General features: G+C 39.1%; 1 protein-coding gene across 6 annotated transcripts in view; it reads left to right on the plus strand.

Annotated features, from left to right (window-relative positions):
* CCDC141 (coiled-coil domain containing 141) overlaps nucleotides 1–15,430 on the plus strand; it is a 231,247-nt gene that overhangs the window by 207,463 nt on the left and 8,354 nt on the right. For 5 of the 6 annotated variants that reach the window (XM_045066875.1, XM_045066874.1, XM_045066876.1 and 2 more), the window contains 2 exons: nucleotides 9,040–9,887; nucleotides 12,310–13,879. In XM_045066875.1, coding sequence (XP_044922810.1) covers nucleotides 9,040–9,887; nucleotides 12,310–12,577 — 1,116 coding nt within the window. In that variant the 3' untranslated portion in view covers nucleotides 12,578–13,879. Of the gene's footprint in view, nucleotides 1–9,039; nucleotides 9,888–12,309; nucleotides 13,880–15,430 lie in introns of those variants that run through there. The other variant, XM_045066877.1, reaches the window with a different exon arrangement.

The following is a 15,430-nucleotide window of genomic DNA, read 5'->3' on the forward strand; positions in this document are numbered from 1 at the left end:
CTTTGTTGTGGAGGGCTGTCCTGTGCATTATAGGATATTTAGCAACATTCCAGGCCTCTATCAACTAGATGACAGTGGCACTTCCACTCCTCACCCAGTTGTCATTACCAAACAATGTCCATGGACATTGCCAGATGTTCCCTGGAGAACAAAATCACCTTTGATTGAGATCATCTCATTGAAATAGTAAAGAGTAACATTCAATGCATCACATTTTCTTAACTAGGTAACATTTTTTTAAAGATTTTATTTATTTATTTGAGAGAGTACAAGTGAGACAGAGGGAGCATGAGCAGAGGGGAGTGGCAGAGGGAGAGGGAGTAGCAGTCTCCCCACTGAGCAGAAAGCCCTATATGGGGCTTGATCCCAGGACCCTGGAATCATGACCTAAGCTGAAGGCAGACACTTAACTGACAGCCACCCAGATGCCCCTTCTTAACTAGGTTTCTAAGAGATACTAAATTCAGCTTATTTTTTGAATTCTGTACATTGTCTACACTGTCAACCACACCCATTTACTAAGAATTGAAGTGAAACTCATTATTACCAAAGCAAACATACTCATTTATACTTAGTAAATATAGACTTTCTTGTTTTTATTTATTTTTCTTAGAAAAAGAAATGAAAAGTTTCCTTTAAATAAAAAAGCAAGGTTTATTTTCACTGTGAAATCAATTTTTTTAATATAAGTTAAAAGGTCATTTGTTATTTAGTATAAAAGTGAAGGCCCACAATTATAGCTGTCAAGAACTCTCACTGACATCATTTCACATATACATTCAGGTGCAGTTAGCACAGACAGCAAAATGAAAGGGTGACAGTAATCTTCCCTTTAAACAGCTCAATCACATTTACCATTTTATTATCTCTATCATTTATATTATGGGTCAGATGTGATGATTTCCCAAAAAGCCATATGGACAGTAACAAAAATGCCAAGTAAAATAAAAGCTTATCTGGGAATCATTGTGTCCAATTCTGATATCCCAAATGGTGTTATCTTCTTTGGAAAGTTATTGGACTCAGAAAGAACAATTCCAGTAGTGTTTGGTCAGAGGAAGATGGCAGCAGAGTAGGAGGGCCCGAGGCTCCTCTTGTCCCACAAACACAACTAAATAACTATCAAATCATCCTAAATATCCCAAAAAACAACGTGAAGACTGACGGAAGAAACTCTACAACTAAAGGGAGAGAAGAGGCCATATCAAAGAAGGTAGAAAGTATGAAGATGTGGTTAGGGGAGAAACATATCACCAGTGCTATGGAAGGGAGGGTGCTGTGGGTGCAAGGAAGGATGAGAGAGGACCACACAGGAAAATGCACAAGGAGAACATTTTCTCAAAGACATTGGCTTGGAAAACAAGAGGGGCTGAATTTTGTGAGCTCTTGCAACCAGCAGGGCTTAAAGCCTGGAGTGTTAAAGATTATCAGGCTTGACTGCCCTGCTCCTAGAAGGCAAGCAGGCAAACAACCGGGGGACATACAGTGTGGAAAGAGCAATCTGAAGAATGCCTGGGGCACACAGTGAGGAGATTGCTCACTCTTCTTGGAATGGAGTGCGTCCCTGAGAGGCAGTGTTTACAGAAATGCTTCTCCAGGAAAAAAGGAACGAGGTGATACCATTTTCCTCCTCCAATCCTCAACATAAATACAGATCCATCTATGAGAAGCAGTGCAGTGCCAACACTAGCTGCCTGACTTGTTTACAACAAGCCCCACACACCTATACTCTCACAGGACTGCCCCTTTCAATCAAACTTGCCTCAGTCCTAGCACAGCAGCTCCTCCCCTGAACACCAGTAGAAATCCCTGCCCACACTATGTTTCCCAACCAGAGTGTTCTGCAGGGCCTCAGTTCTGGTGGAGGTGGTGTCTGATCTCATTTCACAAGCAGATCAGAGCATATGTAGGTAAAACTCACTACATAGAGGCAGGGGACTGAACACTGCCCACAGCATGCAAGAAAGCCTCTCCAGATGACTAGCCTGAAGGATAGAGCAGCCAAAATACAATAGGAGAGCACATGTAGCACACACCAGAGACACTCTCTGAAGTACCCCTTTGACATCAGCAATAGCATCTTCTTAAGTTGAAGGATACAAAATCAAATACAGAAATCTATTGCATTCCTACACACAATAATGAAACAGCAGAAAAAGAAATTAAGGAATCAGTCCCATTTACAATTGCACCAAATACAATAATATACCTAGGAATAAACCTAACCAAAAAGGTGAAAGACCTGTACTCTAGAAACTATAAAATACTGATGAAAGAAATTAAAGATGACATATAGAAATAGAAGACATTTCATGATCATGAGTTGGAAGAATAAATATTAAAATGTCTATACGGCCCAGGGCACCTAGTGGCTCAGTCAGTTAAATGTCCAACTCTTGATTTCAGCTCAGGTCTTGATCTCAGGGTTGTGAGTTCAAGCCCTGCAATGGTCTCCACACTGGGCGTGGAGCCTACTTTAAAAAAAAGTTCTATATTACCCAAAGCAATCTACAGATTTAACACAATCCATATCAAAATACCAACAACATTTTTCACAAAACTAGAACAAATAATCCTAAAATTTATGTGGAACCACAAAAGACCCAAATAACCAAAGCAATCTTGAAAAAGAAAAGAAAAGCTGGGGGCATCACAATGCCAGACTTCAAGCTCTATCACAAAGCTATAGTCATCAAGACAGCATGGTACTGGCACAAAAACAGACACATAGATCAACAGAACAGAATAGAAAACCCAGAAATGAACCCACAGTTATATGGTCAGTTAATCTTTAACAAAACAGGAAAGAATAGCCAATGGAAAAAGACAGTCTCTCCAACAAATGGTGTTGGGAAAACTGGAAAGCAACATACAAAAGTGTGAAACTGAGCCACTTTCTTACACCATACAAAAAATAAATTCAAAACGGATAAAAAAACCTAAGGAGAACACAGGCAGTAACCTCTTTTGACATCTGCCACAGCATCTTCTTTCTAGATATGTCTCCTGAGGCAAGGGGGGAAAAGCAAAAATAAACTGTTGGGACTTCATCAAGATAAAAGCTTCTGCACAGCAAAGCTAACAGGCGCCCTACCAAATAGGAGAAAATAATCACAAATGACATATTTGATAAAGGATTAATATCCAAAATATAAAAAGAACTTATTAAACTCAACACCCAAAAAACAAATAATCTAGTTAAGAAATGGACAAAAGACATGAATAGACATTTTTCCAGGGAAATACAAAACAAAACTAGGATGAGATATCACCTCATATGGGTCAGAATGGCCAAAATTAACAACACAGGAAGCAACAGGTGTTGGCAAAGATGTAGAGAAAGAGAAACCCCCTTGCACTGTTGGTGGAAATGCAAACTGGTGTAGGCACTCTGGAAAACAGTATGGATGTTCCTCAAAAAGTTTAAAATAAAACTACCCCTCCAGTCCAGTAACTGCACTACTAGATATTTATCCAAAGAATAAAAAATACTAATTCAAAGGGATGCATGCATCCTTATATTTATAGCAGCATTATCTACAATAACTAAATTACATAAATAGCCCAAGTGTCCATTGACTGATGAATGGACAAAGAAGCTGTGGTATGTATATATAAAATATGTATACATACATATACATGCATATACGTATATATACAGTATATGTGTATACATATGTAAATATAATATATATTATATAATAGAATATTATTCAGCCATAGAAAAAAATCAAATCTTGCCATTTGCAAGAACATGGATGGAGCTAGAGAATTATGCTAACTGAACTAAATCAGTCAGAGGAAGACAAATAGCATATGATTTCACTCATATGTAGAATTTAAGAAGCACAACAAATGAACCTAGAGGGAGAAAAAAGACAGAGAAAGAGGCAAATCAAGAAACAGACTCTTAATTATAGAGAGCAAACTGATGGTCACCAGAGGGGAAGGGGGGCGGGAGATGGTGAAACAGGTGATGGGGATTAACCAGTGCACTTGTGATGAGCACCAGGAGGTGTTGAATCACTAAATTTTATCACTGTATTTTATACCTGAAACTAATGCTTAATAAACTAATACTAAATAAATAATAAACTGATAACACTGTATGTTAACTAACTGGAATTTAAATAAAAACTTTTAAAAAAGAGAACAATTCCCCTAGACTATTACAAGAATATATTCATCACAGGTTTTCTCTTGGACATAATAAAGCGTTACTCATTTTTCAAATTCCCAAATGCAACAGGTGGCATTAGGCAATTTAGTAAATACAGTGCCCATTATGCTGTTAACAGATTAGTGATGGTATTTTACTTCCAAGGTGAGCAGTGTAGTTAAATCCATAGTAATATCTGAAAACTCCTCGGGTTAAATGAACTCCCAGAATATAAAGAGATTCCCGCAAAATCATAGAACTATTCAGCAGAAGATGCCAGCTTACAATGCCCACATTTATGGTTATAGAATTCAAGTGCCAGAAGGGATATAACAATCATCTGATCAAATACCATTATATAGTTGAGGAAACTCAGACTAAAAAAGATCAAATATTTTGCCCTCCACAAATCCCAGAAACCAATGTCTGAACTGGGCGGCCATTCTCCTGAATTTCAGACATACTAACTTTTCCCCCAAGATCGAAGGAAAGCAAGGAACTGCTGCATATAAATGAGTTGCTTTGTAATGACACTGCAGATTCCCATGCCAACAGCATGGAAGTACCTTTTTGATATTAAGGATTTTTAATTCCATGAAGTAAATCTGGAAGTTAAGTGCTTTCCCAGACCACAAAGGAAATCATAGCTGGGAAATGATGTTGCCAGTTTAAGACTCAGATCTAATTCTCATAGGTTGAAGATACTGCCAACAAAAGCAGGTAAGTTGGAAGCCTTCTTTGAACTGAGCTCATTTAAACTATACTTATATAGAATCAACTCACTTTTTGCAAGGAGGTATAGCAGCCCAATCCTGTACAACTCAGAGCCAGGGACACACAGGCAATGAAGGCATCATTCCCCCACCGCACAGTGATATTTCGTTGCTGCATCCCAAGACGAGCAAATTTAAAACAAATTATGTTTTCAAAGTTCCCCTTAATATACATTATCTGACAGTCCAGGTTGGAGGTAACATATCATAGAAAAGATAATTTAAAAATTTAAGAACCGGTTACTTAACTGCCCCCACAGCCTTAGAACCAAACTAATATGAGGGAGGGGGATCAATTGCTCAGATGGAGTAGAACACAAGACCACGGCTTAGTCAATACCTCTCATCTCCCAGAGAAAGTAGTCTGGATCCACCTGCCTGGATTAAGTATATCTCTACAAAAAAGAAAAAAATAATTACACACAGTGTTGATGCTTAATTACAGTTGGCAGCATCAAAAATATCTATTGTAGGTACTTTTTTTATCATTTACTTTATAAATTAAAGTACCATTGTACAGGTCTATATGTTACACTGTGCTCATCTCAAGTGTAGCTGCAAACATCTCTCACCATGCAACACATTTAACACTGTATGTTAATTATACTTGAACTTCAAAAATTAATTAAAATTAAAAAGGAAGTTTTGTGAAATTCGATAATGACCTAAAAACTGAAAGGTTATTTGTCTTTGAGAATAAAGGAAGAAGTGCCAAGGGCCAACATGGATTGACTCGGGAAAAATTGTATTAAATTCACCTTATTTTGCTTTGTGAGATGATTATTTAATGGATAATTCTAGGTTAGTGCCATAGGCAAAATTTACTGTGATTTCAAAAAGTCATTTGATAAACACATTCATGATCTCTCTCTTACAGTAGGTGGAAAGATATGAACTGAATGAGTTTGGTCAGGTTATAACTGTTCTAAGAATGTTAGATAGTTCAACAGTGTCAACCTGGAAGACAGTGTGCCTTGCCTTGGGGAGACATCTGACTTTGTCCTAACTCTGCAGTGTTCAACACTTCTGTCAATGGCATTAATAGAGAAGGTAGAAAATTTTAGCTGATTAAAAACTCAGTATGAATCAAAGTCACATCTTGTTCTTATAGAAACAAAAAAACTAATATAATCACTTTAACAAAAATATATCATATAGATCAAGGAGTTGTTGGTCCACTGAGTAGTTCCCATCTGAAAGTAAATAAATCCTGGAAATAAACATATTTAAGGGGAACATTAATAAGTTGAAATGTTTCTAGAAAAAGATTTGATAACACTCTCTCTCTTATTGTCAGTAGAAATTATCTGATAGTGTTATTTTCTGTGGACAGCATTTTTCTACTTTAGGAATTGTACAGGTAAAAAAAATAATGTTCTTGGATTGCCTTTTGAGTTTGGCGCCATCTGAACAAGAGGCACAAGAGTCAGGAATCAATCACTCGTAAAAACTGGCTTAGGAAACATGGCTTGGACTTTCCTAGAGGGTTTCCTAAAACTTCATCGCTGATTTAGATAGACGACCTACCCAGACACTTGGGTGCACAGCTAGAGAACCACAGGCTTTCTGGACAGGCCCTTTCAGACTTTAGAGCGAGTGTAAATACACACATCTTCTGGAAGGCAGATCAACAAGAAAGGCCTCAGGAAGCCAGTGCTGAGCACGCTCAGTCTAAACATGTGGCTGACTAAGTCATTTCCTCCCCAAGAGGCGAGGAGGAGTAAGGAGACTAGATTGGATTCTTACTCAAGTTTCTCTCCTAAACTTGTTGCAAATTTTCAGACAATACATTATTCTCCTCTGGAAAGACACAGGTTCCCAAAGAAGTCATTAAGAAGTTGCCTGGCTATGGGTGACCCTCCTATCAACAAATGTCCCTGCTGTGAGGGAGCTTATAGTCCAGTGGGAGTGGGACTTCCCAAAAGGTCATTAAAGTCCTAGAGTCAAGGCAGATGAAGCCCTGAGGTTTTATTTCAATGAGAAGTCATGGCACCAATTTTCCAGTCAAAAAGCTGTTAAAAGAGGAGAGCAGTCAGACACATCTGTGTTGCTCGGGGAGGCTAACTCAGATCCATTGTTAGATACCTAGTGAAGGCATAGCTTTGCTAAATACAGGGAGAGATTTTTTTTTTTTTTTTTTTTTTTTTTTAGATTTTATTTATTTATTTGACAGACGGAGATCACAAGTAGGCAGAGAGGCAGCTAGAGAGAGAGAGGGGGAAGCAGGCTCCCTGCTGAGCAGAGAGCCGGATGCGGGGTTTGATCCCAGGACCGTAAGACCATGACCTGAGCCAAAGGCAGAGGCTTAACCCACTGAGCCACCCAGGTGCCTCCAGGAAGAGATTCTTAACACAAGTAAAGCATAAAATTCTCCTCAAAGAAAGCATCCTTTCGGGAAAAGTGTTCAAACAGAGGTTACCAGAATGTTATGGAGGAGATTTTCTAGACTGAATAGGAAGTTGGATCAAAGTCCCTTTGAAAAAGAAAACAAAAGCAGAGCCAAGCCGAAGAAGGAGGGGCATTTCCTATTGCCTATGTGCTTATTTAGTAATTTTTTTTTTTAATTACAAGAGATTTTAAAAAACTTCTGGCTTATTTTTAAACCTAGAGTTTTAACTTCTACTAAATGGCTGAAGGAAACCATGTTCTCTAAAACTGAGGACCATTTGTATCTCTGGGAAAGTAGAAGGAACATTGTTTTGTTTTTGCTTCTGATCTTCAACCTGAAACATATTTATTTCTCAAAAATTATGTATAAAATATATGTCAGGGGGAGGACTCTGAGCTAAAATGAAGAACTCAAAGTCAAGGCGAGACCTAACTTTCTTAGGTCCGTGCACATAGTAGCAATAGAACAAAACATGGTAATTGTTAAGTAAAAATGCACCCAAATACTGAGGAAAGGGGGAAAAAAATTAGATATAAAACAACACATTGAGATAGATGATATCCCTTTCAGCTTCAGTGCTCTTTCGAATCTATGCCAGAAAGGGTATTTGAGCATCTTATGAAACCAGAGATAGACAAGGATTAGCAGGGAGAAATACTAGATCAGCGTAAGCAGGAGGTGAAGGACTGACTTTCCCAGGCTCCTAGCATGACCTGCGCTCCACATGGCACAGAAGGATGAGTGACAGGCCTTCCCTTTTTATATCTGGTGTTCTTTTGCGGAAGACCATAACATGCGATAGTTCCATTGATATCCACCTCCCCCACTAGGCTCTTACCTCCCTGAAGGCACAGACTTGGTTTACTTTTACTCATTTCATCTCACCAATGTCTGGCATGGTACTTAGTAGGAAACAAGTGCTTAATAGGTACTTTACAATGGAAGAATAAAAATAAGGGGCTTTAAGAAAATAAAACCAGTCATCAAAAGTGGCTTTCTCCATATGAGGTATATGGAGTTATCCCACTCCTAAAGACAGAAAGTAGGAGGGACTGGTGAGAGGAGAGAATGGAGAACTTAGTGTTTAATGGGCACAGAGTTTAAGTCTGGAAAGACGGAAAATTTCTGGAGGGGGATGATGGATGGTTGCATCAATGTGAGTGTACTTAACGGCTTTGAACTATACACTTAAAAATGCTTAAAATGGTAAGTCTCATATTGTGCATACTTCACCACAGTAATAATAATGAGTGGCTTTCCTAAGAAAGAAAGAGGGGTTATTCTTAGGAGGGTCTGAGGGATCGCCTAACAAGGGAGCCTCTGAGATTTAGGAACTATGTGTCCCCATGGAGTGTAGATCCATAACCCAAAGCAGAATTTGCTGGTGGGAGGACAGTCCTCAGATCATGATTTGGAAGACATTGATCCAATTCAACCCCCTCATTATAGGTGAAAACTAGGGCGTTCTTGCCTCTGTTTCATAAGGCCGATCACATTTCATTCAGAGACTGGAGTCAGTTTACCAGCTCCTTAGTCACGGCATGGGACTGGGCCCAGGTTCCACAGACTGATGGTTTCAAGTTCTGTACCACTTGTGCCAGGGCCCCAAGCTTGAACTCACTTGTAGGTTTTCTCAGATTGTCTGCCTGATCGAAGTTGAGGCCTGGAAAAAGAAAATTCAGTGACTAACCTGAAGCTTTGGCTTTTCTGTTTTGAAGGTGCAGGGAGCAGGAGATTTGGCCATCAATGGAACAGGAGAGGGTCAGTATCCCCAGCACCTGAAGGAGCCGCCCTCTGACAGAGAGGCTGCTGTCCAAGGCCAGCTCTTGCCTACAGACACGCTTTCTGGAGAAGAATATGAATGTGTCTCACCTGATGACATCTCCTTGCCTCCACTCCCGGGAAGCCCCGATCCCCCGCTTGGCCCGGCTGACATGGACGTGGAGGAGCATGCCAGCCCTTCCCTCAGCATTCACACAAGCAGCTACAAGATGCAGACTGGGGCCAGCAGGCCAGGGGAGGCCCAGGCCTTGGGCATTCCACCCCCTGCTGCTTTTGCTGACACTTACAATGATGAGAGAGAAACTTTCTCAAGTCATTTTGAGAGGCCTTACCCCCAGTTCAAAGCTGAGCTCCCATTAACCTCCAGAGGATTTCTGGAAAAAAGTACTGCCTTCTGCACAATCAGGGCTAAACATCCAGAGAGCATGCCGAGTGACGTGCATGAGAGAGCTTCACAGCAGCACCCTCAGGCTCAGGGACGTTTGCTAGAAACCCGGGAGAAAGTGCATGTCAGTGATAACATCACTAAACCCCAAGACAGGCTGCATGCTTCCCAGGATGCATTCCCAGGCCTTGGGTTTCTCTCAGACCCCGGACGGGCCTATCAGAGGCAAATGGTCCCCAAAGACGAGATTAAATGCACATCAGCAAAGAACACTGTGGTCAGCCTTGCTGGCCAGGCACCTAATTTCTCCAGACTCCTGTCTAATGTAACTGTCACAGAAGGTTCTCCAGTGACTTTGGAAGTTGAAGTAACAGGATTTCCAGAGCCTACTCTGACATGGTGGGTAGCTTATAATGACAAGTCATAAACACATTGAATGATGGAGCAAATCATTCTGTGTACACTAACTTAAAGGTGTAGGGATAGCTGATTGGTATTCTGCAACCCTGTACCTCGCATGATTCAACCTCACACCAACCCCCAACTCTCCCTGTAGGCACAGCATGGCTAATCCCCAGAAGAAAGCAAAAGGAACCACATAAAATAATCACGTAACCAACTCCAAAGGCACTGCAACTTAGCCGTGCTCTTTTGTGGGGTTTGGTTTTTTGTTTTTTGGGGTTTTTGTTGTTGTTGTTGTTTGGGGTTTTTTTGGTATTAGTCTAACATTCCACGTTTCTGAAGATTGTGAGTTGAAATTCTTTCTTATTGTTTATTTCTACGTAAGCATGACATTTAACTTAACATCCTGTATTCGATAAAAAACATAAGAATTTGGGTTTTCTCCTTTTCTTTCATTTACCTATTTCATCTTTTCCCTCTTCCCAACAGAGTCACACATTACTTTTATATTTGTTTGTTTCACTAAGATTTCTTTCTATAAATTTCTTCAGTGTGAGAGAAGGAATAAAAATATTTCTTTCACAGTAGCTCCCAGTGACAGGTAATAAACCCAGTTTTGAAAGGTGGTATAATAACTGAGCTGTGAACAATAAGATTTCCCTCTGGAGACATTAATTTTTAGCGTATTTGTTTTAATAGAAAGTAAGCTGCAGAATACAAGTTTTGAATCACTGTTGTTTTAAAAGTAGTTCTCACTTTCTCACTACGTGGGTTACTTCTAAACATTTAGAAATTTTTCATGTGGTTAGATTTCTCTGAGGACAAAGTTACAAATACGTGAGACTGAATTCATATTCGTAAACTAAGATAAGTAAAATAGCATTTATTTATCATAGTATTTCAGTAGACGTTACATCAACAATTTCAACTATTACTTGTGCCCACTGATGATACTTGAAGTGTGAGTGGGTTCCGAAAGAATCTATGAGAAAACTTGGGTCTCTCAGATGATGAGAAGAGATTACACTTGTGCTATAAGGCGGCCATTCATGCTTTTGTCTTATGGTCTTGTTTTTACAACTGCTTGGTTTTTTATAGATCAGGAATTTCATATTTATGAATTTAAAATCTATTTAATTCATTATTAAATATCAGTTCACCCCAAAGAAAAATGTTGTCTGCAGTGTTTCTTGGTTTTGTCCACACAACAAATAACTTGGTTAGTATTTACTGTTGAGGAATTATCACAATGTTGTGAAAAAATATCTTGCTTTTGGATTTTCAGTGATTTTGCTCAATTACCAACTAGCAAGCTCTTGGAAATAAACATTCTTAGGACACTCATAAAAATGCAAAATTATCACATAAGCAATGGGAACAGAAAATGATTCTGGTTTGTCACCACTCCTTAGGTGAAGGAACATGGATATAAATAAACCAGAATCTAGAATATACAAAATAAATCATTTGCTTCCTAAAAAGTGACAGCTAAGTACTCACATTCATAGGAAACTTTTAGAAACATATCATTAATGGTAATAATCCAATTACATAATTGCCTTTTATAATTATAAATCATTTTATGCTAATGAAATTAATTCATAAAAATTAAATGAACTTATTTTGCCAGGAAATATTGTATAAGTACCTTCCTCCCAAACAGCATATTTTTGTTCTCACCTGGATCTTGTGGGGTGACTATGATGGGATGGACGAGTCTCCCTCCAATACAGACTCCCAGAACTCACAGGCTCTTATTCCATAGCAGCTGAAAGAATAACACAGGCCAAATAGACGAGTCCCATTTCACACTCTAGGTAATTGTTGCCATAAGCAAATGGTGGCCCTCTGTGACCAGATGGGCTTCGTTTTTCTTGTGGGGTGTTGCTGTTGTTGTTGTTATTTGTTTGTTTGTTTTACAGAGAGAGAGAGAGAGAGTTGGGGCACAGGGAGGGACAGAGGGAGAGAGAGAAAGAGAATCTTGATCAGGCTCCAGGCCCAGTGCAGAGCCCCACACGAAGCTCGATCTCACAACCCTGGGGTTATGACCCGAACCGAAATCAAGAGTCGGACACTCAACCGACTGACCCAGTCAGGCACCCTGTTTGGTGTTTTTGAAAAGAATAGTTAGATATCTGAATTTTCACATGCAATATTTCAACTGTTTAATGTTGTTCAAAAATTCAATTTTTTGAAAAATATGGTCTGATCCGGTCAAGCACTTCTTAGGCCACAAGTCTCCAATCTCTGCTTCAAGGATGAACAGCCCCATTGGAATCCATAGGAGCTGCAAAATTCCTGCTAATACTAAAAAGAGAGTATTACAATGGTAATGGGCTTGTTTGCAATGGGTTTTAGAGCTTAGAAATGATGTGAATTTACAGTGATCCTGATTTTAAAAACTGACTCTCTGCTTCAGGTACAAGAAGGGCCAGAAATTGTCTGCTGATGGGCACTTACAGGTTTTACACAAGGAGACAAGACACTCGGTGTTCATTCCGAAGGTATGTGAGGCAGATGCAGGCCTCTATGTGGCTCGGGCCCAAAACTCTAGTGGCATTCTCTCTTCCAATGTCATCCTCCACGTGACAGGTAACCACAGGCCACCAATCACAAGAATAAACTGGGTAACACTGTGTGTCATCTATATTAGTGTGTCCCTCATGTACTGGGTCCTTGCACAGTAACTGCGGGGTTGGCACTCTTGGACGTCATTCTCATGAGCCTAAAGGTGGTTGTTTATTTTTCTGCATCTCCCACATCTTCCTATATCTCTCCTCCCAGTGTACCCCTGTTCTAGCCATATTGTTTGCTCGGCTAATAGTGTTTTAGTATATTTGAGGAGCTTGGTTCTTAGCAGCAGATAAGCATACATTTTTGTATTCTAGAAAGAGATGTATTCAATATAAAGCCCAGTACAATTACACTATGTTTATTCCCTCCTCACTTAAGAGCATGTATGTCAAGGCTCACATCAACAGAGAGATATGAATTAAATTTCAAATCCAATTGTTTGAGAATTTATTTTTAATTATACTCATAAACATCTCTGTAGAATAACAGGAGAAATATTGAAGAGAAGTTGTAATTTATCTTATCACATCAGTTGTCCTTTCATTGCATTTCATGTCTTAATCTCATTTATTGAAATACATTCTATGTAGTTTCAACCTAGCTTGCCTTCCTAAGTCTGAGGAGGCCACTGTAAATAATCATTCCTCAAGTTGATCTCACCGGTTTCACAATGGCACATAGATGTGCTGTCAACTTTAGATGGAGACTCAAACTTCCATCAGCTGTACCTGTCATAGAGTAAAATGGGGCACGGGCTGCAGATGGACCGATGTAATTCCTGTCATGCAGCTGTCAGGGTTTGGACAGCCATGCATACACAATGGCAACCTGTTCCTCCCGCATCTTCTCTTCATTCTGCTGCTGACCGTTTTTTTTTGCAGCCTGTAGAAAAGACATCTCTATGCCTCAGTGTCCCATTTGGAAAATGAGTTTATCATCTACCTCTCAGGCAATTAAGAATTTTCTTTGCATATCTTGTAAAGATTTGGAAAATGGAAAGCATTCTATGAAGCCTGAAGTTAATTATATTATTAGATGTGACTTATCATCATTTTTGCCTCCTGCCCACTATCTCATTCATATGTTGTTTCTTTGGAATATTTATGGAGTGGTATTAGTCTGTGATTTCCAACCTTTCCCATGTGGAAAGGTGATGTTTTATAAATTGGGACTTAAATTCCTTTCTAATTTCTTAAGATTGTATCTTTTTCAAAGACTTGAAATTAACTTATGAGGGTGCATTTAGTATGATCTAGGGGAAAAGTATGTAATAAGACTACATAAGGTGAATTCTGTCCTTTTCTTCTGATTATCACTATAATATTAAAGAGTTTTCCTGTGCATTTCTGAAATATATTATTTAGAAAAGAGGACCTCTTTTTGATTCCTTTTAAAAATAAACATGAATGAGAGAAGTATTTGGGTTTTTTTTTTTTTTTAAGAGTTTATTTATGGGACGCCTGGGTGGCTCAGTGGGTTTAAGCCTCTGCCTTCGGCTCAGGTCATGATCCCAGGGTCCTGGGATCGAGCCCTACATTGGGCTCTCTGCTTGGCAGAAAGCCTGCTTCCTCTCTCTCTGCCTGCCTCTCTGCCTCTTTGTGATCTCTGTCCATCAAACAAATAAATAAAATCTTTTAAAAAAATAAAATAAAATAAAGAGTTTATTTATTTATTTGACAGAGAGATCACAAGTAGGCAGAGAAGCAGTCAGAGAGAAAGAGGGGAAAACAGGCTTCCCACTGAGAAAGAGCCCGATGTGGGGCTTGATCCCAGGACCCTGAGACCATGACCTGAACTTAAGGCAGAGGTTTAACCCACTGAGCCACCCAGGAGCCCCTGTTTTAAAATTTTAAACATAGTCTTATCATGGTAGAGCAAAATCTTCAGTTGAAAGAATAATTTATAATAGATTTTTGATAAAGAGAAGGAACCAATTATGTTACTGCAAGACTTTCTTTCTATAATAATAAAAATATTTAAATGTAATATATTCATGTTAATATTAAAAAGCTACTGAATGTTATTTGAAGGTATGAAATCTGTGGTTGAGTAAAGTTGACATATTTTTTTCTGTGCATCAATTTAATTAAACAATTAAATCTCTTTTCTTTCACATTTTGACAGAAATGATCTAAAAGCTTATATATACAATGTCCTAGGGAACACATGGCCTCTTAAGTCTCCTATCCATATTGTCCATTTTCACGTATTTTATGTAACTTTTTTTAATGTAACTTTTTAAAAAAGATTTTATTTATTTATTTGGCAGACAGAGATCACAGGTAAGCAGAGAGGCAGGCAGAGAGAGCAAGGGGGAAGCAGGCTCCCTGCTGAGCAGAGAGCCCGATATGGGGTATGATCCCAGGACTCTGAGGTCATGACCTGAGCCAAAGGCAGAGGCCTAACCCACTGAGTCACCCAGGTGCCCCCACATATTTTACATATTTTGCCTAACTGCTTTTCCCATGTTGAAGCGAAATAGTAAACTCTAGTCATGTCCAAAGAGGGCAGGCAAGACCAAATGACAAGTTCCTGTCCCACTCTCTGTCTCTTTCTTGTTAATTTAGTAAGATCCCCTTTCCCATTTTGCCGTCTTAGTTGAATTTGTGGCTAGAGGTTGTTAGGGCATAGGACTTGCTTGTTTGCTTTACCTATTGCATGCCAGTTAAAGGGTAATGGAAAACGTTAGTGGGCAGCAGGGTGGGATATATGTATATCCATCCACCCACAGTGTGTGACTAAATAAGGTATAAACCCCTGATGTATTTGATGCACATACCAAATATAATATGTATTTGACATATATCAAATATAAGCATATACACACATATATGCATATACACATAGAGCTCAAATATTGGGGAAAAGCATTATGCTGAAATTCAAGATACAGTTCAGCTAGTTACCTATATATCAGTCTATCTGTCCAACCATTCATCTATCTATCCATCCATCCATCTGGTCAT

The sequence above is a fragment of the Mustela putorius genome, unplaced genomic scaffold (assembly GCF_011764305.1).
Source record: "Mustela putorius furo isolate JIRA1106 unplaced genomic scaffold, ASM1176430v1.1 tig00003869_pilon_pilon_pilon, whole genome shotgun sequence".
In the NCBI taxonomy this organism is placed as follows: domain Eukaryota; kingdom Metazoa; phylum Chordata; class Mammalia; order Carnivora; family Mustelidae; genus Mustela; species Mustela putorius.